General features: G+C 29.6%; 1 protein-coding gene across 3 annotated transcripts in view; it reads right to left on the reverse strand.

The window, feature by feature from the left end:
- The window catches only part of LOC142324909 (glutathione synthetase-like), an 89,184-nt gene that overhangs the window by 60,141 nt on the left and 5,634 nt on the right, over positions 1-23,409 (reverse strand). For 2 of the 3 annotated variants that reach the window (XM_075366038.1, XM_075366048.1), the window contains exons 3-5: positions 16,866-17,049; positions 11,184-11,259; positions 2,342-2,502 (exon numbers count right to left, since the gene is read on the reverse strand). In XM_075366038.1, coding sequence (XP_075222153.1) covers positions 2,342-2,502; positions 11,184-11,259; positions 16,866-17,049 — 421 coding nt within the window. The remainder of the gene's footprint in view (positions 1-2,341; positions 2,503-11,183; positions 11,260-16,865; positions 17,050-23,409) is intronic. The other variant, XM_075366057.1, reaches the window with a different exon arrangement.

Genomic DNA, 23,409 nt, shown 5'->3' on the forward strand with positions numbered 1-23,409 from the left:
TCAAAAAGGAATTTAATTACCATATTGGAATACACATTTATACCATATATTATTCAGAGGATAAAATAACTAATGCTATATCACTAATTCAACTTAATGTTTTATATTAGAAAATTTTCCTTTTAACAGTTGGATTCATTTAGAGGAGATATGCAATGAGGAACTTTATCAATTTTTAAAATAATTAAACTTTATGCAATGCATTCTTATGTACAGTATATTACACAACACAACACAACTTGTAAAGTTATTTACAAGTATTACAAGTACAAAGTACAAGTATTACAAGTACAAAGTATTACAAGTTTTGTACATACTCCATACATGAAAATTAAATTTATGATTACTTTTGGAAGAATATTTTCATTTATAAAACTTTGAACCAAGTGATATTTATGTAAATGATGTTGCAGTATGTAGACGGTGAATAAAATTAATAATTAAGTACTGTACAAATAAACAACATTTTGCTAATCACACAGAATACACTCTATTTAAAAAGAAAAAAAAATGAAGCAAAAACCATCACATGAAAGCTTCTCTACAATATAAAATGTTGGTGCAATAAGGAAAAACCAATCATGAACTTAGTTTGCTATAAGAAGTTACAAGTGAAACAAAGTTTGTTATTGTGATTAAATAGGACTAATTTTTTAAACATACAGTAATTTTTATTTACCAAATAATACATTTAAAAGATTAAAAAAATGCTATAACAACACAAGTAACACTTTCATTAATTCAGCAAATTTTTTCAATCAATTATAAAAAAAAGCTGAAAGCTTAAACCACAACAATATCAGAAACTGGCTGTGTTAAAGTACACATTCTATAGGAGAGGAACTTTTAAATAACCCTATTAACTTACTTACACATAATTAATAACAATAGCATTGAGCTAGCAAATTTTTTCATGGCTAATTTACATTCGGCTGGAAGTATGTTAAATTTTCAGTTTAACTAAACATCAGTTATGCAGTTAGTTGCTTTTAATGATAAGATTATAAACCTGCTATATTTTGTGATTTTTTTTATTTATAACAAGTTGCTTTTCTTTTTTTACACAAGTTACTAATCTAAAAATAACACAAAAAACCAATCTATAGACTTTTTGTTAGTTTGGGATCACAGGTAGAAATCCTGTTTCTGAAAATGTTTTGTGTGATTTTAGACTCATAGCAACCGTATAACCTTTTTAACTTATAATTGATCTAGAATAAATACAAAAAAAATTGATTTTTAGGTGGCTAACAAGACTATTAAAGGTGAATAAATATGTGCAAGAAATATTAATAAGCAATAGATTAAGATTAAGACTGGAGTACAACGTTATCACTTTTAGTATTTTGTTTTGGCATGGGCTAATTTGAAATGTAAATACTTAAGTATACTTATAAATACTTGAGTAATAATATTTCAGCAATCAATAACCTGCTCAATGTAAGGAAGTAAAAAGCTAATAATTTAGCCCTCAAATACTTAGTACCAGTGCATTGAAATATAACTGTCAGCTTTGCATTATCGGCAAAGTATGATCAATAAATAAGAGTCCATTAATAGCACAGGATAAACATATTTATCCAATAAAACAACGTTTACATTTCAACTGAATTATTTATAGTATCGCTTTAACTAACAGAATGTTCTTCACAATAGCAGTCCTATCTTGCCGCAATGACCCAGTATGGAAGTCAGCAGTGTCAGCATACTTCATTACAATGTAAAATAATTAATTTAAATAACTTTTTAATTTTTAAATAGATTCAAAAATAAAATAAATTTCTTAATAAAACTAATTAATTTACTAATAAAAATAATAAATGATATTAACAAGAGATCTTGCTTGCTTTGTAAATCTTAAAAAAATAATTTTTTTAACTGGAACTCTGACTAAAATATTGCCAATCATTTATAGGTATTTATTTTATGTAATTGTTTATTACAAAACTATTAGCTTGTAAGATTAAAAGTAAATAAAATTTTACAGGATAAGGAATTTTGCCTATGATCCCAAACCAACAAAAATGCTTCCCATCAGTTCTTTTTGTTAGTTGTGGGTCACTAATTTGTGTAAAAAAATTTGTTATATACAAATAAATAAAAAAATCACACAAAAATTATTAGTATATCATCTAATTATCAATAAAACAAATGTACAATATTTTTCTGATGACATTTTCTGACCGACACTTACTAAATTAAAAATTTAACACACTTCTAGCCTGATGTAAAATAGTTATCATAGTCATGAAAGAGTGTGCTAGCTACAGAACTATAATTTATTGTAATGAATAAAGATATGTCAGTAGGGAATGTTAAACAATTAAAGATACCAGGATACCTGTGCAGATGAACCCCAGCTGGTCCCAGCCAACCAAAACCAGATGCAATTGTGTTGATCTCAATTTGTTTCCAACAGCAGTATGACTGCTCTTCGATGTCTGGGTAGCAGCAGACTGTTTCTAGCATCATGTCTGCACGCACAGAACCAAGTGACAATCGCTACATGACACCAGACACAGTGCAATTATATTTGCAGTCTAATAATAAACTAAGGGGTACTAAACATTTTTATACACATATTTATAAATCAACAGTAACTAATAAATAGTAACCATATTCAAACAAATTTTAAAAACAAGATTTAACACTAACTATAAAATATTAACGATGAGGGATGTCTAACAAAGTAAAAATATTAAAAGAAAGTTTTTAATAAGAAAAATTAAAATTTTAATTATTTTAATTTTAATCTGAATTTTAAATTTCTTTTTTTTTTAATTTTAATTTGAGTATTAATTTTAATTTTTTTTTTGTAATTTTAGTTTTATTTTTTTTAATTTTAATTTTAATTTTTTTTCAGATGACCCCAGAATCATCCCTGATTCATGACCCATGAACAATCCGTGATTCATGTAAAAATAAAAATTAAATTAAAGTAAAGTAAAATAAAACTAAATTACACAAAATAAATAAATTAAATAATATAAATTTAAATAAAATAAAAAAAAATTTAACAAAATAAAAAGTGTAAAATAAAATTTAAAAAAAATTAAATTTTATTACATTTTATTTTATTTTCCTTAATTATATTTAAATTAATTCATTTTAATTTTATTTTTTTATTTTCATTATAATTTTTATTTTTATTTTAACTTTATTTTAATTTTTAATTTACTTTAAATTCTATTTTATTTTTTATTTTAATTTTTTATTTTAATTTAATTTATTGTTTTATTTTAATTTTTATTTTTTTTAATTGTCATTTTTATTTTATTTTATTTTAATTTTTATTTATTTTATTTACAGTATTTTTTTTATTTTTAATTTTTATTTATATTATTTTTATTTTATGTTTAAATTTTGTATTTAATTTTAATTTTTTTTTTTGAATTTTTATTTTTTTTATTTTAATTTTAATTTCATTTTTAATTTTATTTTATTTTTTTATTTTTTATATTATTTTATTTTAATTATAATTTATATATTTTTTTATTTTAATATTTATTTTATTTTAATTTATAATTTTATTTTAATTTATAATTTTATTTTTTATTTTTTTTTATTTTAATTTTTAATTTAATTTGAATTTTATATTTCATTTTTAACTTTTTCAATTTTAAGTTTTATTCTTAATTTTATTTTAATTTCTAATTTTAATTTTTTTTATTTTAATTGTAATTTTTAATTTTTATTTTATTCATAATTTATGTATATGTTTATTTTTATATTATTTTTAATTTAATTTTTTTTTTTTTATTTAATTTGAATTTTATTTTTATATTAATTTTAATTTTACTTATTTTTTTTTTTTTAATTTTTAATTTTAATTTTTATTTTATTTTCAATTTAATTTTAATTTAGATTTTAATTTTAATTTTTTTAAATTTTATTTTTAATTCTAATTTCATTTTTAATTTAATTTGAACTGAGGAATTGTGTGTGCACCATTCTGAAGCTGGAAATAAGAGTACAGACGGCTTGAATAAGAGCAAGCCTCCTGACTTCAATAATTATAAGAAACTGAAATGAAGGTCACAGCAACAAGGTCCCACCTAAATTTCCAGCATTGATGAGAGCAGAGAGGAGAGACTCCTCTCTGCTCTCTCTGTAATCAGTGAGACACTGATTACATTGATGCTAAAAATAGCATAGATAAATCTATGTGCAAGGAGAGTATGTGGTTCAGGCTGAATTGAACCATTATCTGCAATCACTATGAGATGTGGACTTCTTTCAGCAACCTTATGTTGTGTAAGGAATATGGCTGGGAAAAGTGGAAATGCTTCCATACATGAGTATGAGCTAGTAGGTGCAATTGGTATGGAAATTAACATCACAAATTTCCTGTTTCAAAAGTAACTTAATAGACTTACAGTGTTTCATCACATTTCCAGTATAGCTAGACAACTGAAGGCCACATAGAGAAGTGGGAGTGTAGTCAACAAATTCAAAGATCAGAATGTAATATTTGAAAGGGATGCCAATGCAAAGTTACTGCTATGTTATAGTGTGGAGAAAAGACTCACATAGAAGAACAGGTAGATTGGAATAGTTCATTGCATAATACCAGCTTCAGTTTATAGTGTAAATGCAATGACAAAGGACAGATGCTCACATATTGTGGTAATGTGGATAAGCAAAAATACTTCCAAAGTACAAATAAATATAAATATTACACTGGTAAGAAATGATGGTGTTAATGAATCTGAATTGAGAGTGGTCAATTATGGAAGTAGCGACAACAGAGTGATACTACATGGAGTCACCTCAAGTCTATAAGAGAATGCCAATAATTACATAACAATCGAGAGAAGAAGGTTTTTGATGAAGAAAGCAGACTGGACAACATATGGTACAGGCTTCCGTTATGAGATGAGAATGGCAACTGCAGATAAGTGAATGTAATGAAGAGAAGTGGAACTCCACTATTAAACCACCTTGGATTGATTGGTTGATAGTGGAGTTTTCCATAATGTAAAAAGGAGCTGTTGCAGCTGCATAATATATTATTTAAAAGAGACAAATTTTCAACATACTCAAAACAAGAAATATTGAATATGTTATACAAAGGACAAAGGAAGCACTCAGCAACTCTAGTCTCCCGTCTCCAGTCATACAGACTGTTGACACTGCTGCCCGTGTTGGGGAAGCTGTGTGAAAAAGCTGCTTTAACTAAATCTACAGCAGACTCTATGCAAGAGGACGTTTGTAAGAGGCACAATACAGTTTTCAATTTGTACAAAGGAAGCTAAAAGTGAATATGCTGTGTATATTATTGAAGGATATACTTGATGCATTGGATCAGGTAGGCTTCAGTTCTATTCCAATCTGCAAGAAGTAGTTTGTAAAGAGCAATATAACTTCCTGAAAAGTTCTTTTGAAGACCGTGAAGTAATACATAATAGCAATTTAAAAGTAACAGTTGAACAAGGGTTGTAAACAAGGAAGTGCAATGTGTCCACTTAATTAGATGGTGGAATTTGATTCTTTCTATAACTAAAACTGCCAGTACGGTGAAAGAAGGTTGGGATGATAATAAGAAAGACTGATTCAGTGGCATAAAAGAATGAATAAAACACAGATGGTTACCTGAGATCATTACACTGCACAGGCTTTATCAGTACATGAGTGAAAATTTTAACAGTAAACTGAGCGAGTTCAAGCTCATTTGCTTAAATGCAATTACATAATATATGGGATAGATAAAATGGTAGAACATGTGCTCTTTGAGTGCAAGTCATATGAAAAAGGCAGGTTATTAACCAGAGTTACATAGAAGTATATAATAAATTTAGTACATACGTTAGAACAGTGTTAAAGAAGAAAGCAGTCATAGTTAGGCTGTAAATTACAGATAAGAAGAAAATGTCCAGTGGGAATGATAGGTGTCAAAACTGCAAGACTGTCCACTTATAAAGGAAAATTATCCCATTTTTGAAGTAGGAATTAGATAATAAGTTAGATACATGCATAAGAAAAATTAAATTAGATAAGAACAGTGAAGATGAAGGAAGGAAAACTAGCCAACCAAACAGAGAAAGAGATTAGCAAAACAAAGAGAGTGTAATAAATAATTAAATGAAACAGACTTAATTAATAAAAAAAAGAATGCAGTACAAAAAAAGTCGATAATATGGAGAGAGGATAATGTCATTGAAAAAGGCAGAAAAAAAATTGAGATTATAAAAATAAATGAATGGAAGGAGAAATTGAGCATAATATCACATGCACAAACAAACCCAAGGAAGCAAAAGATTCAGCAGACAATGAGTTGACTGATCAATTCAATTCACTGAAGTTTTGAGGTTGGATATCTTTGCCCATTACTAAGCACAGACTTATAAAAACAAAAAATGAGGAAATTTAAGAGACTGCTGTCTAAACCCTATGACTTAGAAGCTACAGGGATGACAGAGTTCTGGTACAAACCTTACTTTTTTATTTGGCTGGTACTCAAAGAGCACATGTTATATAATTTTTATCTAACTCACATACCATATAATTTGGATTTTCTACCAGCCTGTACCAGCTCCGTAAATTGTTAAAATTCTCATATACAATTAATTCTTGGCGAGAGCCTCTTTTCATCTATTATAAATGTACTATACTACTGATTACACATAACTATTAGACCTAATGGCTTGCCTGTTACATAATTAATCATGTTATCATTTATTTTCAAAATACGGTGTAATAACTTGATGACAGATGCTGAAAAGATTTATGGATTATAGTTATATTATAATGGAAAGACTACAATAACATTTTATAATACAAATGTTCATTTAATGCCTTTCTTGAAATACAATAATTGGAATTAGGACCCAGAAGGAAAATAATAATAAAGTATTCCAGACATTATCTTGTTGCATGCAAATCTATGGTATTATTACACAAAAGCACCACTACTGTTGAAATTGATAACAGTGCCAATTTTTTCAATGTTCAAAAAATGCTAACAAAATGAGAATGATGTATGTTACCTCCAAATAGGTTAAACAATAAGTATACTTCCCACATTCAGTTCTTTTTTTTTTTTTGCTGAATTACTCACTGTTCAACAAACATTTTACAAAGTATTTCTCAAATACTGATGGAAGTTTTAGAATGAAGAACAACAGATTTATATTACTAGGTTATATATTTTAAATAAATAATATATAATAGAATAAACAATCTGTTGTTCATGCATAACAGAGGAGTATTGTTCTATGAAGTGTTTATGGTGTCTATTTTTTTAATTATATATGTGATTCTGTTATGGTGAGTGTTTATTCTTTATTTGTAGAGTAATAATTTATTTAAAGTGAAGAGAAAAGATTTGTGGGAGAATCTTGTAAAACGACAAACTAGGTACATGCAATTTATTAAAAAATCCAGGTATATTTCATTTGATGCTGAAGGAACATGAGGAGGTAAGTCTGTAAAGAAAAGCAAAAAATGGAATACACAAAACAGATGAAGATATACAATGAAGTAAATATGTTGCTGTTAAAAAATAAAATAGACAGAAAAAATAAGAAATAGTTTCAAACAAGTCAGGAAACTGATGATTTATAAAAATGTTTAATTTTCAATAATTTATGCTAAAAACAAAACTGCTATTAAAATATTTATGAAATTAAGCCTCATTCTTTCTTCCAAAAAACAGGGATTGTTGTTATAAAGAAAAATAATAATGGTGACAAGTTAAAAACTTGTAGGCTTAAAAGAAAGTAAAAATTAAGTTTTTTTCATAATACATCAAGTCATACATATGTATATATATATATATATATATATATATATATAAAATCAGTCAAAACAAATTATTTTAGAAGCTACATATCTACATCAGACTTCAATATCTTTACCTTGAAAATTTTTTACACGTTATATTTCTAATTTTTCATATTAACTTATTAAACTACGTTAATTGAGAGTTTTTAAGAATACCAAGGAATATGTTGGCAATTTTTTGAAATGTTGAAACTTGAGTAGGTAAGGTATAAAAAAAAAAATTTTTTATACTTAATATTTGAATTTCAATACTATTAAAATGTTGACAATGATATTTTTTTAAACCAAAAATAATTAAAATTTAAGTGTTTCCATCAGTAAATTTTCATCGAATAGTTTATAATAAATAACCTAGGTATTTAATTTTAGGATAACAGTGTTATAACAAACAAATTTTGTAATTTTAACATTAACTTAATTTTTTATTGGATTTTGAAAAAATCAATTTACTCAAAATCCTGGGTGTATGATGAATAAATTTTCCTTGGACCTTTAATATTATATATGATGTACCATGGGAGGGGTTGAACAAATTTATGGAACTGATTCAGAGTATCAATAAATAAACAAGTTCATGTGAACAAATTTTCACTTTGTCTTCCCTCATCCACAATTTTGTTATTTCAAAAAAATGTATACTTCAGTTATGGACTGAAGTATTTTAAAGAAATCTGGTGTACAAATACCTAAAAAAAATAAAATAAATAAGTTTGAAAATTTTAGTTTTGAAAATTTCAAAGTGGTAGTCATTAAAACTTTTTTATCATTAATACCTCTGTAAATAATATTTTTATCAAATTATGTTTTATTGGGTGAAATATTAAGTCTTTTATTACAAACAAAATGACACCTCATTTGATCAAATTAGTTGATAAACAGCTAATAAAAAGCTGACAATACAGTTGTAGGACTTTCAAGTCACGCAGCTAAAGCCGCATTCCAGGAAAGTCCTACGGCTGTGGGTTGTTTCTGATACATGGCTTACACACACATACATATACAACATACCAGAGGACTACACAGCATTTTTTGGGGTTGAGGTGCAATTTTGTAAATTTTTTTTCAAATATTATTTTTTAATTGTTAAAAAATGTGCCTAAGAAAAAATTACCTTAATTAGGTGAAATCTCAAGATACAGAGGGTGACCTTGACCTGCAGCCTCATCCACTTGAACTTTTAAGTTGAAAATTTTATGGCATCAATACCCCATATATAGAAGTAATCTGACCAAGTATGGTCAAAATTGGTCCGGTAGGTCTGGATATATAAGATGATTTAGATGCCAATGCCAACACCAAACATGAATACACAAACACACACACACACACACACAGAGAGAGAGAGAGAGAAAGTTGCACATACACGCGTGCATGCACACACACACATACAAAATTAACATTCGGAAAATTTTCCATCTGGTTTTTTGGGTTCCTTAAGTGCCAAAACGTCAAGATCCAGTGAAAACTGCATATGTCCAAATTGGACCAATTACAATACTTTCCCTTCTACAGCTATACCGCTATCTAGATGGGGAAGTGGTATGGGTGAAATATTAAAATGGATTGCAAAAATTATGCACACTGCTTTCACTTCCTACTGTAAATACCTGTTTTCAATTAGTAATAATAGAAATTATTACTCATTTTTAACTCAATTAGTGAAGGAGATAAATGCAGGAACAAAATTGTCAGTCTGTGTAATTTTTGTGGCCTCTTAATAATTTCACCCATATCTTAGCTGTTTGGTTTATCAATCAATGTGAACAAAAGAGATGTCATTTTGTTCACAATAAAAGGCTTAACATTTCATCTAATAAAACATAATTTGATAAAACTAATATTTACGGAGCTATTAATAATTAAAAAAATGTTAACAGCCAGCATCAATAAAAATATCAAACTTATTTATTTCATAGATGGTACTGGGTAAATGTACACCAAATTTCACTAAAAAGTCTCAATATTTTCTTAAAATATGAATTATTATTAAAAAAACCACAAAATGGCTGTCACAGAAAATGAAATGAGAGAGAGAACATCACACATGGATGTGTGTCTAATTTCCAATTCAGATTTATCAAGTACTAGCAGACCTGGCAATGCTTCGCTACTGCTAAATTTGAATATATATATATAGATTAAATGAACATAATTGAAAGTTTGATAAAACATTAAAAAACTGAACATTATGGAAGTTCACAAAATTTAATCTTTCACTTAATGAAAATCAGAATGTAAATAAATCCAACTGGCAAAACAACAGCACTACCTATCGGATGTAATTAAAGCCACTCTCTAAACACAGTAGTCGGTGGAAAATAACTTTTTAACAAAAAAAGATATGGCTGCAAAATCATCACAATAACACTGAACATTAATAAACTAACAAAAGATAACGGAACTTCACAAAATTTAACCTTTCACATTATAAAAGTCAGAATGTAAATAAATCCAATTATCAAAGCAGCACTACCTATCAGATTTAATTCAAACTACTCTCTAAACATAATAGTCTGTTCAAAATACTCCTAACTTTCTTTCTACTGGTCAGATTGAGGATTTCAATAGCTTTAAGCCTTCTCTGGACAATGCGGATCATTTTGCAAAAACTCCCATGTAAATCAGTCCAGTAGTTTTTTAGTCTATAGCGGACACACATACAAACATTGCCTTTTATATAAATAGAAGAGGAAAATATGTTTGTATATTTGTTTGTTTCATAAATATCTCAACACCAGTGCAACCTAGTGGGTATAGTTTTTGTAAATTTTTTTTCTTTTCACGTAACTAATACATTTTCTGAATATGAGCCAAATCGGACCATAAATACAATTATTCAAAGTATGTCAACCCCAGCGCCACCTAGCAGGTCCAAACTAATTCAGAAAACTTCACAGGTGTGCGCACAACTCACCAAAGTTTCATCGCAATTGGATGAACGGTTTAGGAAGGCACAAGGGACATACAGACAAGACAAACATTCATTTTTATATTAAAAAATTTAATAGTATTAATTTTTGTCATAATAAGTAAATATTTTATCTTAATTCAGCTTGGATTTATATATCACAGACTTAATTCACCATTAAAATTATTACAACAGTGGTATCACATAAAACATATTACAGCGTTATTTCAAAAACTATTTGAAACAGAAAAAAGAATTATTGTATAAAAGATTTAACTATTAAACGGTACACAAAATCAACTGGATCTCTTATAAAGCAAAATCAATACCCACAATTTCCTAGCCTACTAAGTAATATTTTCTGTAACAAGGAATTTTGCTATTGTTTATAACTACAGTTACAAAACTTAGTACAAGTAGAGTTAGTTTACTTAAAAAGTAAAAATAAATTTTGCAGTTTATTTAAAAATAAGGAAAAATATAAAATGCATACCGGATTGATCCCTTCTTGTCTGACTGTTTCGTATATTTTGTATAAATTTCCAGTGAATTCATCAACTTGAATTGTACTGAAACAAAGAATTATATTAAAATTAGTTTAATAGCTAATATACAAGGATGAACTGATAAATTTTCAGCCTGGTAAAGAAAACAACATATTTTAGGGTTTTTGTCGGTTTTATTTTTCAATATAATCTCTACAGAAACTAACAGATTTTTCATACCAGTGATCTAATTCAGTTATACCACTTTTATAACGCAATTTGTTGAACTCCTCAAAATACCTATTCACAGCTTCAATAACTTCCTTTCTGCTCTTAAATCATTGTTGTTGAATACAATGGAGAAGTCTTTTAGTGTTGAGTTCATTTCTTATTTGATTTGAAACAGCATTAAACCATTCAAATGGAAGTAACAGTGCACTTTTCCATTTTTGTGAGAATAACGAAGATGTCTTGCTCCAAACACTGTCAAATGTATACTAACTAACCTACTGTCCTGAAATTATATATATGTATATATATAAGTTAGTGAAGGATACCACTATAGAATGCCAGTAAAATATTAGACCTGCTGATGCCATCTCTATGTCAGGCCAGAGACTTATCAGCCTACCCTCACATATATGAGAGCAAGTCAATTATTATCCACAATTTAGTTATATTTTTGTTTATGTTGGTAGTACTGCTGTGTTGTGTAAATGACACATGCGTGGTTTAATTGTTGTTGTGTCTGTGCAGGTTTGATGCTGCTAGGTTAGTTCCATTACCACTGCCCTGCCGTAGCAATGGCTGCTCCGCTTTCTGTTTGTACCAAAGAAGAGCAACATTCAGTGATCCGTTTTTTGTGGTGGAATGTGTATCAGGAGCTGAAATTCATTGAAGAAAGACTTTCGGTACAGTACGGGAACAGTATGTTGCCGCAACGGAGTGTCTACGAATGGATTGAAAAATTCAAAAATGGTCACACAAGTGTTATGCATGATGAAGGAGCCGGACGACCATTTACCGCCACATTGAGCATGCACGTGAAATGGTTTTCTTAGACAGACGAGTAACTATTGATGAAGTGGCACATCGTCTACAAATTAGGCACGGCTCTGCCTACGAAATCATCCACAACAGACTTGGGTTTCATAAAGTCTGTGCAAGATGGGTCCCAAAACAACTCGCACAGTTGCATAAACAAATGCACTTGGACATCTGCAAAAACCTCTGGATCGCTATGGTAATGAATGGAACATCTTAGACAGAATCATCACTGGTAACGAAACATGGATCCATCATTACAAGCCAGAGAATAAACGGCAGAGTATGGAATGGAAACATTTAAATTCGTCCTGCAAAAAAAAGTTCAAGACCCAACCATCTGCAGGAAAACTGATGCTTACAGTTTTTTGGGACTCACAAGGCCCAGTACTGGAACATTATGAGGAAAGGGGCACGACAATAAACAGTGCACATTACAGTGAAATGCTTACTGCCAAGCTGAAGCCTGCAATTTGAAGCAAACGCCAAGGACTGCTGTCGAAAGGTGTTTTGTTGTTGCACGACAATGCCTGTACACATATTGCTGCCCACACTGCTGAAACGCTCCAGAAACTCAACTCTGAAGTACTGGCTCATCCTCCATATAGTCCTGATCTTGCCCCTTCTGACTACCACTTGTTTGGTCCACTCAAAGAGGCATCAAGGGGCGAAATTTAAGAGTCAATTTACCTCGGACGAAACGGTGAGAGAAGCCGTTCATTCCTGCTCGCAGCTCAACCGAAAACCTTCTTTTAAGAGGGCATCAGGAAGCTTGTGCAACGATGGACCAAGTGCATTGAAATGCAAGGGGACTATGTTGAAAAATGATGTACATGTAAGTTTCCTATTTGTATTGCAATAAAATTTTCAACTACATTGCGGATAAAAACTGACTTACCCTCAAATTTATCAGACAAATTCATCAATAAAAAAAAAAATTGGCAATGAATTGCATATATTTCCAAGCTATGCCAGTCAAGTTCTGCAACTGATTTTTGAAAAAAACTTGGATAATTTTAAGCTCTATTTGTATCTCTATGATAAAGTAATTCCTTTTTATTTAAAAGCAATAATCACAATTATGAATTCTTTTTTCACTTTTCTATGTAAAAATATTTATTTTTAATTTCACGATACATTGTTAAATGCATTAAAAAACTGAGTATTTCTATTCTTATGGAGGACTTAATGAAAGTTGAAGAGTGGAACTATTTTATTTTGTTTTTGTTCTTTTCCAAACATATATAATAAATTAAAGTACAACAAATTAATACAGAATAACTTTTGTTCATTTATCAAACAGTAGTGCCCTATGCTTGACACCTACTTGTATAAACTCTTCATGTTGTAATCCATCTAAGGATTTTTCCCAGATTTGTCATTTCTTCAAAATTATTTATTTTTCTCTTGCAGTTCAAGTTTTCCAATAGTATGATCAATATTACATTAATATTTATTTCAAGTGAACAGGGATAATATTTTGCTTTTTATGTTTGTATTAGTTTCCCCATTTTTAAAGTCTGAACTTCTTAGAATTGAGCTTAGCAATATCTCAGGAGTAAAACAATTCCAAATCAAAATAATTGTAGCACTTGTGTTTTGTTATTCCTACATTTAATTTCTTAAAACTTATGATCAGGTGTTGAGAAAAGCCACTTATTTTTGTTTATCTCTTCTATAAGAAGATTACTTGTTTTTATATTTTTAAACATGTTTGATCAGTATTGTCACTGAAGATAATAAGGTCACTTTTAATCATTTTTTTGCATTTTTTAAAACAAATCTTTTGTCACCAATCAAATACTTTTTTACTATTTCAACACATACATCTAATTCTTTTGCATAGAATGACATAAAAGACTGTCACATGTCATCAATTGCTAATTCGTTATATCGGTTTTTTATAAATACCAGCTTTCCATCTTTAAATATTTTTGGTACAGGTACAATTTCAAATAAATCAAAGTATCTCTGTTCAACTAAAGAATCTTCACTATGTAAACAACAGAAATGAAAAATTATATTTTGGTAAAAAATGTATTGCTTTCGTTAATTTATTTGTGGACAAGTTATTTGTTAACAAGATATTCTTCATCATATAAATTTTTTATTATGCGAGTTTTTTTTCAATTTTGCTGCTTCTCAAACAGGAGAAGTGTTAAGTTATTTCAGTGACTTTATTGTATAACAAAATATGTTTTGAACAGTAGAAATTTACAATTGCAAAAAAAAATCATTTTGGGGGCTCCCATACTCAATGGGAAGCATTCAGATAAAATCAATCTTTAAGAAATTAATCCCTAAGTGGTGGTAATAAATTTAAAAAGAACTTTTTAAAACTCTTTAAAAACTACAAATATAGAGCCGTAATACTAAATAAAAAAAGTTGTAATTTTCTATGAAGGGGGTGAAAATTTTTTATTAAAGTTTTTCAAGAAATACTAAAGAGTAGGGCCATCAAAAAATGATGATTTTTACATTTTCCATGTAATGGATAATTAGAAAGATGAATTTAAATTTAAAATAATTTTTTTTTAAATCTATTTAAGATTTTTTTAAATATTTTTATCACAAATCATTGGAGTAGGATTGGCAAAATGTTTTTATAGTGGGGTTTGAAGGCCTATTGATTTAGAAAATATAGATGCAAAAAAAACTCCCAGTAACTCCTTTTCTGAAGCAAGAAACAGCTAAAAAATAAAAAAGCTGACAACAAGGTTGTAGGACTTTACAGTCACGTGTTTTTTTTCTAATGCACGACTTACACAACTTAATTTAAAATATTTATAATTTTATTTAAATATAATATTTTTTGTATTTAATTCAATGATTCTAACTTAAAGCACATATGCATACCACATTTCAATTGCACAGCTGTGGCAGTACTAGCAGCTATTTTAAATAATTTTACACTTTTAAATATCATTCATTTATTTAATTCTACCAGTCACCTGTAATGTCACAACATAGCAAATGACTACAGCAGCAGCTGTATGTCAGTGCTACACTAGCGTTCCTTGTGGTAAGAGGGGGGGAACTAATGATGCACTACACCCACTAGTTTATTTAGAGCGTTTTTTGGGGTAGAAGTGTGACTGCAAAAAACGTTTTTGGAAATATTATTTTTTAATTGTAAACAAATGTTAACAACATTTAATGACCTTTTAAGATGAAAATTTAATGGCATCAATGCCCCATATAAAGAAGTAATCTAACCAAACTTGGTCAAAATCGATATAATAGTTTTGGAGATAAAAGGTGATTTAGGGTGCGACACCCTAACACACACATACATACGTGCAACACACACGTACATACAAACATCCGGAAAATTTCTATCTGGTTTTTTCGTTCCTTAGATGTTAAAACGTAAAATCCAATGAAAAACACAAATGCCCAAATTGGACCGATTACAATACTTTCTCTTCTAAAGCTATAGCGCTAAACGGGAAAGTAAAAATATATAAAGTTACTTTTGAGGAAGTGGGTGAATATTAAAGAAAAACCTTTGGCAATATATGATCTTGATAAAAAAATTTAAACTTTTGTAAGAAAAGGTTTTGCTTAAGTGCCCCAGTAAAGATGTGAAATATTATTTCAGCAGTACCCCCCACCTTTTTCCCAATTTTTACAAATCTTTTATAATCTTTTCCTTCAAATATAGCACTGATCTACCAAGTTTGAAGAAAATCAGACCATGGGTCCAAAGTTATAAGACCTATTGCAGACCAACATATAAACATACAACTGCACAAACGCCATCTGACAAAAAAAAATTGGTTTTTGTAGTATTAGAATAAAATGTTTTTTTCACAGATTATTTACAATTTATTTAAATCTAATTTTGTTAATTTTTTTTTAAATTTCTCTAAGTCACAAAACCTAATAAAAAGAAGAACTATTTTTTAGATTTTTTTTTACCATCTATATACAGTACTTTTTGTTATAGCTATAATAACAGCATATATCTCTAGTATATATAGCTAGAAAGTAACAAAATAAAAATTAAACAGATAGAATTTGGACATAAACCCAGAACAGATTTTTCTAATCAGATGATATTAATTTACAGAAACAAGAAATAAACAAATATTAAGTTAAAAAGAATTTAATTAGGTAAGGAGTAATGTACCAAAGATATTCCTTTGGTACCTTACTCCCATATAACTAAAACTAGCTCATGTGAGAAAATAAGTATTGCAGATTTATAAAGCAATAAAAATCATTAAGGATACAGATGTGGAAGAGAGTGAATTACAGTCTGCGAGAATGGATCTTTCATGAGCACATTTCCAGAAAACGAGTTCTAATTTTTATTATTTTATAAAGTACATATATCATTCAGTATAGCGAGTACTAAGTTCAGTAATTAATAGAACACAACTAAGAAAAAACCCCTACAAAAACCTTTGCAATAAAGCAATACGTATTAAGAGCCGACCTCTTGGCATAAGTGATAGAATCTTGGTCTTTCATCTGGAAGCCCCAGATTTAAATCCTGGTCAGGCATGACATTTTCACACGCTGAAAAACTCATTTCATCTCATCCTCTGAAGCAATACCTCACTGTGGTCCCAGACGCTAAAAAAAAGTATAAATATAATTAAATTTAAAAATTCCAAATACATTAATTAATCACTACTAACTCTTTTAAGTTCTCTTCAAGGAAAGAATGGCAAAATGCTACACGATGAATTAACTCATTAAGTATAGGCTGTATCTTAACTGCCTTTTCAAATTCTTTTCTTGGAAATGCAGAAGGAAAAAATGTAAATGGCACAATTTGCAATGCATCAGGGTTAAATTCCTTTTTGTTTCGGATACCAACACCTGTAAATTAATACAAATAATTAGCATTGTATTAAAAAACCTTATTCCAAAATGTAAAAAAAAGTAATAATATGCAGTACAGAAACTAAAATAAAAAATAAGATAAAATAGTAAGTAAGCAAGTAGTAACAGTAAGGTAAGGTAAAAATATTAAAAACAAAGACAAAACAAAAAACTTAAACCAAAATGTTAAGACACAAAACATACACCTACTGTAAAAAAATCTAAAAACACTATTAAAAAGTACGTAAAATATTAGCACTTTGGATATACAAAAACACTTGGTCCAAAACTTCTTTATTATTGCCCAGGATTTGACAAAAATCCCTGGGCAATTTAAATTTATGTCACAAAACCACATGACACATGCATTCCACAAGAAATTGACACACAGTCCTGTGGCACTTGCATTGCATTCTTATTGTTGCATTTACTGCTGACATCAGATACCAGCGAGCAGTTCTAGTATATCCTATCTGCAACTGACAGAGGACCACTTCCTCAAACGAATTTTCCTGTATGAAGAGTCCCATGGCAACACAGAACCAGTTTGTTTGTGTGCCAGAGTTTGTTATCCACTGTAGCCATCCAGTCATCTTGCCACTTTGCACGAAGAGTTAGTTTTACACAGTTAATAAAGTCAGATGTAGTAACATGGATAGTGAAGGATGGTTGACTATGTACGTCTTTAGCAGCGGAATCTGCAAGTTCATTACCTGAAATTCCCACGTGACTAGGGATCCAGCAGAAACTCATTTATGTGTTGCAATGGTTCAACTCGATGACTGCATAGTAGATTACGGTGATGACAGGATGCCTGGAATAAAAATCTTCTAAGGCTTGCAGAGCACTACATGAGACGCTATACATAAGGATATGACGGTAGTTACGGTTAATGATATTCAAAGCCTTATTTACAGGGTATAGTTCAGCAGTAAAGACATTCATAATACCAGGTAGATCAATCATATAGGTTCAGTCATTAACAATAAACGAGCATCCAATGGTATCGTTCTGTTTCAATCCATCTGTGTATACCAGTATATCTGGGTATGTTTTGGAGAGTATGATGAAACATTTGCTGAAAGAAAATAGGTGGTGTTGAACCTTTAGTGCATTTTGTGAGGTCAAATATACAATTTATAAGGTTGATTGTCCATGGAGAACATGAACACAGATATAGGAAAAGTAGAAGGTGCATCAACATTCATAAGGTGCAGTAAATAAAAAAAAAATTCATTCATGAAAAAAAAGAAAAAAGTTTGCCAAACTCCATGGCAGAGTGGTAAGCATCGTGACCTTTCATCTGAAGGTCCCAGGATCAAATCCTAATTAGGCATGGCATTTTTCATATGCTACATTTTTTCAGTATTTTTATTCCCTCATTAAGCTTTTGTGGTAATACCACCCGTACCAGCCTCCATGGCATGAGTGGTAGCATCTCAAACTTTCATCCAGAGGTCCTGGGTTTGAATCCTGGTCAGGCATGGCATTTTTCATACTCTACTAAATTCCATCCCCATATCCCACAGAAACTTCAAGCTCATTTGGCGATATCAACATGCAAAAATATAAAAAATAAACAGAAGCTGAAATAATATAATTTAAATACAGAAAAAAGTAAATTAAATAAAATATTAACTGACAAATAAATCATGTCATCTATAAAAAAGCATTTTAGGAATCCACAATCCAATGAAAAATAAAAAAAATATGTAATAATGAAGCAATCAAAGGGCAGTGAATATACATTCCACAAAGGTCATTTTCATTGGAAAAGTGACAGAAGGGCCTCCTCCGCCATGGTGCTACTGGATAGGTTAAGAAATTTACCTTCTTAAGTGAACTGAACCAGAAAACTCCAGACTAACAATCTGGATGAAATTTATTCACATCAAGATTTATTTACATCAGGATGAAATTTATTCATCCAACCGAAAAGAAAAAGATTATAACTTACTCCAGGTGGTAAACTAATAAGCAAACCATTCATTTCTTTTAGCAATGGAAATGATTCTTGGATTCTAAAGAATTCATATCAGCATGTTATTGATGAATTGGAGCACCTTGGAAATCCTCTAATCTAAAATTCAAACAAAAATATTTTCATAGAACATTAAATCACATTAAGGGGGCAGACAGAAAAGAATTAGAGAAAAATTTTTTTTTCAAAAATATTTTCATAGAACATTAAATCACATTAAGGGGGCAGACGGAAAAGAATTAGAGAAAAATATTTTTGTTTTTTATTTTGGATCTTTGAAATGTGTTCTTTTTAATGGTGTTCTATTCCTCTTCCATGTTTAATAAAAAAAATATAAAACTTCCATAATCTTCATAGAAACAGGTTTTGTTTTGGCCGGTCAAAATACGCAGTTTAATTACTTATATCATGAGAACAAGACGTGCTACGAAAGTGTTTCTTTCACCAATTTGAAACTCGTTCTTTTTTGTATTAGTTCATATTTTATTCTACAGGCTTCACTACAGTACAGCATTAGAAAAAAAATGAAATCATACAGGTAGTTGCTGTGGTTGTTTTGTTTTTGTAGGTTATGTAAAAAAGTTTGCGATTCTAACTAAAAATTTGAATGTACCAAGTAGAAGAATTACTGATTTTGTACAGAGTGTGATGCATGTTCCTGATGACAGTTTCATGAATATACACTTGTTGCTAAAGTATGTTTGCAGTCTTTGATTGAATGTTGAATGTTTACCTTGTTCAACTTGTCTTTCAAAAAAGCTGATAATTAATATTGATAATTATTCAGGTTTTGCCAAAAATATTAAAATTATTTGTAAAAACTGTGAAGAGGAAGTGAACACTGTTTCATCTTCAGAAAAAATAAATGGTGCTTACAATATCAATTGCCGTGTGTGAAAGCTTTTACTATAAGTGGTAAAGGTTATACAGCTCTATAACAATTTAGTTTGGTAATGATTATGATACTCATGGGTAGGGAAAATGTTTTTCAAAATTCACTTAATTTATCAAAAATTTCAAAAAAATGCTCCATAAAAAGTTTGTCTAAGGCTCGTCAGCAAGTTCGCCAGTATTACATGGAACGAGATCGAACAGTATCTGCTACTAGTATGTTAGATTTAACCATATGTTTCGATGCAAGTTGGCATAAGTATGGTTTCACTTCAAGTTATAGTGTAGGATGTGTGACTGAAGTTGGTACACATCTAGCAATAGATTTTACTGTAGTGTCAAAATTTTGTATCAGTTATGCTTTTCAAAAATTCAGATGGGTGCAAACAGTGCTGAATATAATTTTTGGTACCAAGGCCATCTGACAGAATATCAACAGAACTTTACTGGTTCTTCCCCAGTTGTGGAGTTGCTGCTGAATTTTTATGGAGATGATCTGCCCAATACAAATTCAGGTACTTCACGATAGTCAGTTATGGAGATTCCACTGGCCTCCGTGGTGCGAGTGATAGTGTCTTGACCTTTTATCCAGAGGTCCCGGGTAGGCAAGGCATTCTCACATGCTACTTCTCATTTATGTCATTTAAATGTTTATGGTCCTATAACTACAATCACAAAATAGTAATGCATGAACCACATTTCTAAAAGACTTGGAACAGCTTTAAAACCCTTGTAAAAACTCGCCAGGTGCAGGAAATTACATAGGGTGGAGAATCATATAGTAGCTTAAAAGAATTCACAATTATAAAATTAACGCAATATTACCATAATGCAATAACCAAAAATATTGACAAAGATGTAGTATCAAAGAGGAATGTTTTAGCAACACTTTCTCATGATTCTTCTACTGATGAAAAACCAATGCATAATGAATGTTCAGAAGGCACTGAAAGCTGGTGTTTTTACAACCGTGCACTCGGTAACAAAGAGATGCTAGGTAAACATTATGATAACATTTACACACCTATAAGCTTTTAAAACGTTGTTGCAATATACCAAAGAAAATAGTTTATTAGAAAGATACATTGAAGGTTATATCAAGAATGCCAATGAAAGTCTGCATAGCAGATTTAGGAGGTGATGTGATAAAACGAGGTTGATGTCAAAACAAACAATTGAAACTCCTGTATCTGAAGGCATTGGTGAGTGTAACTATGGCATTAGTTTTATAATTAATACAATGCAAGAAGTAGATGTGTCGCCGGGAAAAAATAGTGCTGTTACAGCAAGACATCATATCAAGAGAAAAAAGAGAATCTTTTAATCCAGACAGCTAAACACCAAGAACAAAGACAAAGACTTTACCTAAAAAATCTAAAAGGAAAAGAATCCAAGAAATCAGCTTAAGGAATATTGTATGGGGCAGGAGAGTTTTAAGAAAATTGTCTAAGAAAATATTATCTTAAACTTTGACTGATTTCTGAAATTTTTAAAATTCAGGTTTTGTCGACACTCAAAGAATCATAACTTGAGTTCTAATCAAGGTAAATTCATGATTTTTTTTAGATTATTCTGAAAACTGTGTTCTAGTGGTCCTTACTTATATATAACAAGATTTCATAGAAAGTTTGTAGTACCAATCTAAATTTAAAATATAAATAAATATTTTGTCAAAAACTAAATTTATAAGAAAATTTAAAAAAGACACAAAGGAAATGCAAATGACCTTCATTGCAGTGGCCACTAGACAACATTTTTCTTTATATTTTAGTTTCTGTACCAAATGTGAAATTTAAATACTTTCCAAGCTATGGGATTTTGAATGACGCTCTGTTTTCTACCTTCATCCCTTAAAAGGGCAGTAAGGGGAATGACAGAAATATGATTATTTTCAGGAGACACTCTCCACTATGCTTCAAATGTACTGGAAAAAAATAAACTTCCTTATCCAAAATGAAAAGATGTTTTTTTGACATACTCCCCTCTTAACACACTTTTAAAAACTGTAAAACAAAAAAACTACAAAAGCTTTTAGAAAAGTTAAAATACAAACAAATCCTCAAATTAAAAGAACAAGATTCCTAGATCAGAATGTAACAAGATATTAGTGATTATAGAATTTACAAATGAAATCTAGCAATCAAGATAATTCAAAACTTCCAATATTTGTCATGGCTTTCTACATAAACAAAACATGTATAAAAAATGTAATTGATTTTTAATAAACATAAAAAAGAATATCCCTCTTAACTAACAAATGTGAAAATAAAACTTACACACCAATAAACTGTCATGCAATCATAAAGAAAGAAAATAAAAAGAACCCTGAAAAAGTAGATTTCCTCTGCGAACAGTTAGAATATGAATTAGCAAAGATCCCTGACACAAACATTAAGATAATGTTGCAAACTAGGAGACTAGAACACTGAGAGATGGATTAGATCAGAAATAGATTAGAAAAAAGAAAGAAATGGAATTCTAGAAAAGCATCAGCTTGGAGAGATTAAAAATAAAAGAAAACTAACCTCTAAAATAAGCGAAACTAAAAGGAATTTCGAGAAAATCCAACCAGACAAAATGCAGGGAAATATCACAAAAAAAACAAACTTTTGAAATCAAAACCAGTATAAGGAAGGGGATGGCCTACCACCACTACTCTTTGTATTGGTGGTTAAATAAACTTAGTTTAGAAACTTATTTATTACAAAGCCTAAATTTACATATGAAAATGTTCTAAATAAGCCGTCATTGTAAATCTTATTGAACCTTTTTTGAGCAGGTAGTCAAACATATTTGAAGTTATAAATCCTACCAGTTAAAAAACTTTTTGAGAGATTCAAAGATACATTTAGGTCAAACAAAATTTCAGAAACAATCTATACCTTGTTTTACTTTCAAGTTAGGTATGTAATAAAGTGTATTATAAAATATTGCAATAATAGAATTGCTTACCAATATTATTAAAAATAGTCTATACAATCAATACTTTATTTGATTAAATGTGAAATTTCACAAATAAAAGTAACTTTTCCAGACTTCCTACAGCCAATTATCAACGGAACTGTTTTACCTAAGATGAGAGAACATAATTACCCAAAGAGATGGAACTTAATAAAGTTGAAAAAGGATACTACACCAATGCACCAGAGGAGAAACTGAACATAGGTAATAATGAATGAGGGTATATGATGTAAGACAAGTGGAGGAATACATGATAAGAAAAAATGGAACCACTGAATAGACATACTTCATCACACCTGCAGAAGCGTCAACTGAAAAAACATATACTGTTTTCAAACATCAAGATTGAGAGTGCAATCTTCACTGTGGCTTGAAGCTCTGCATAAATCTCTTCATATGGGAGTTCCAGGAAATCCCAGGAAAAATTATACACAAATAAGAGTTAAGCAATTTGTACACACCTACAACTGTTTGGTATGGATTTGCTCTATTTAATTTTAAAAGCTGGTAATGCATTCGTCCTT

The sequence above is a fragment of the Lycorma delicatula genome, chromosome 1, assembly GCF_047948215.1.
Source record: "Lycorma delicatula isolate Av1 chromosome 1, ASM4794821v1, whole genome shotgun sequence".
Lineage (NCBI taxonomy): Eukaryota > Metazoa > Arthropoda > Insecta > Hemiptera > Fulgoridae > Lycorma > Lycorma delicatula.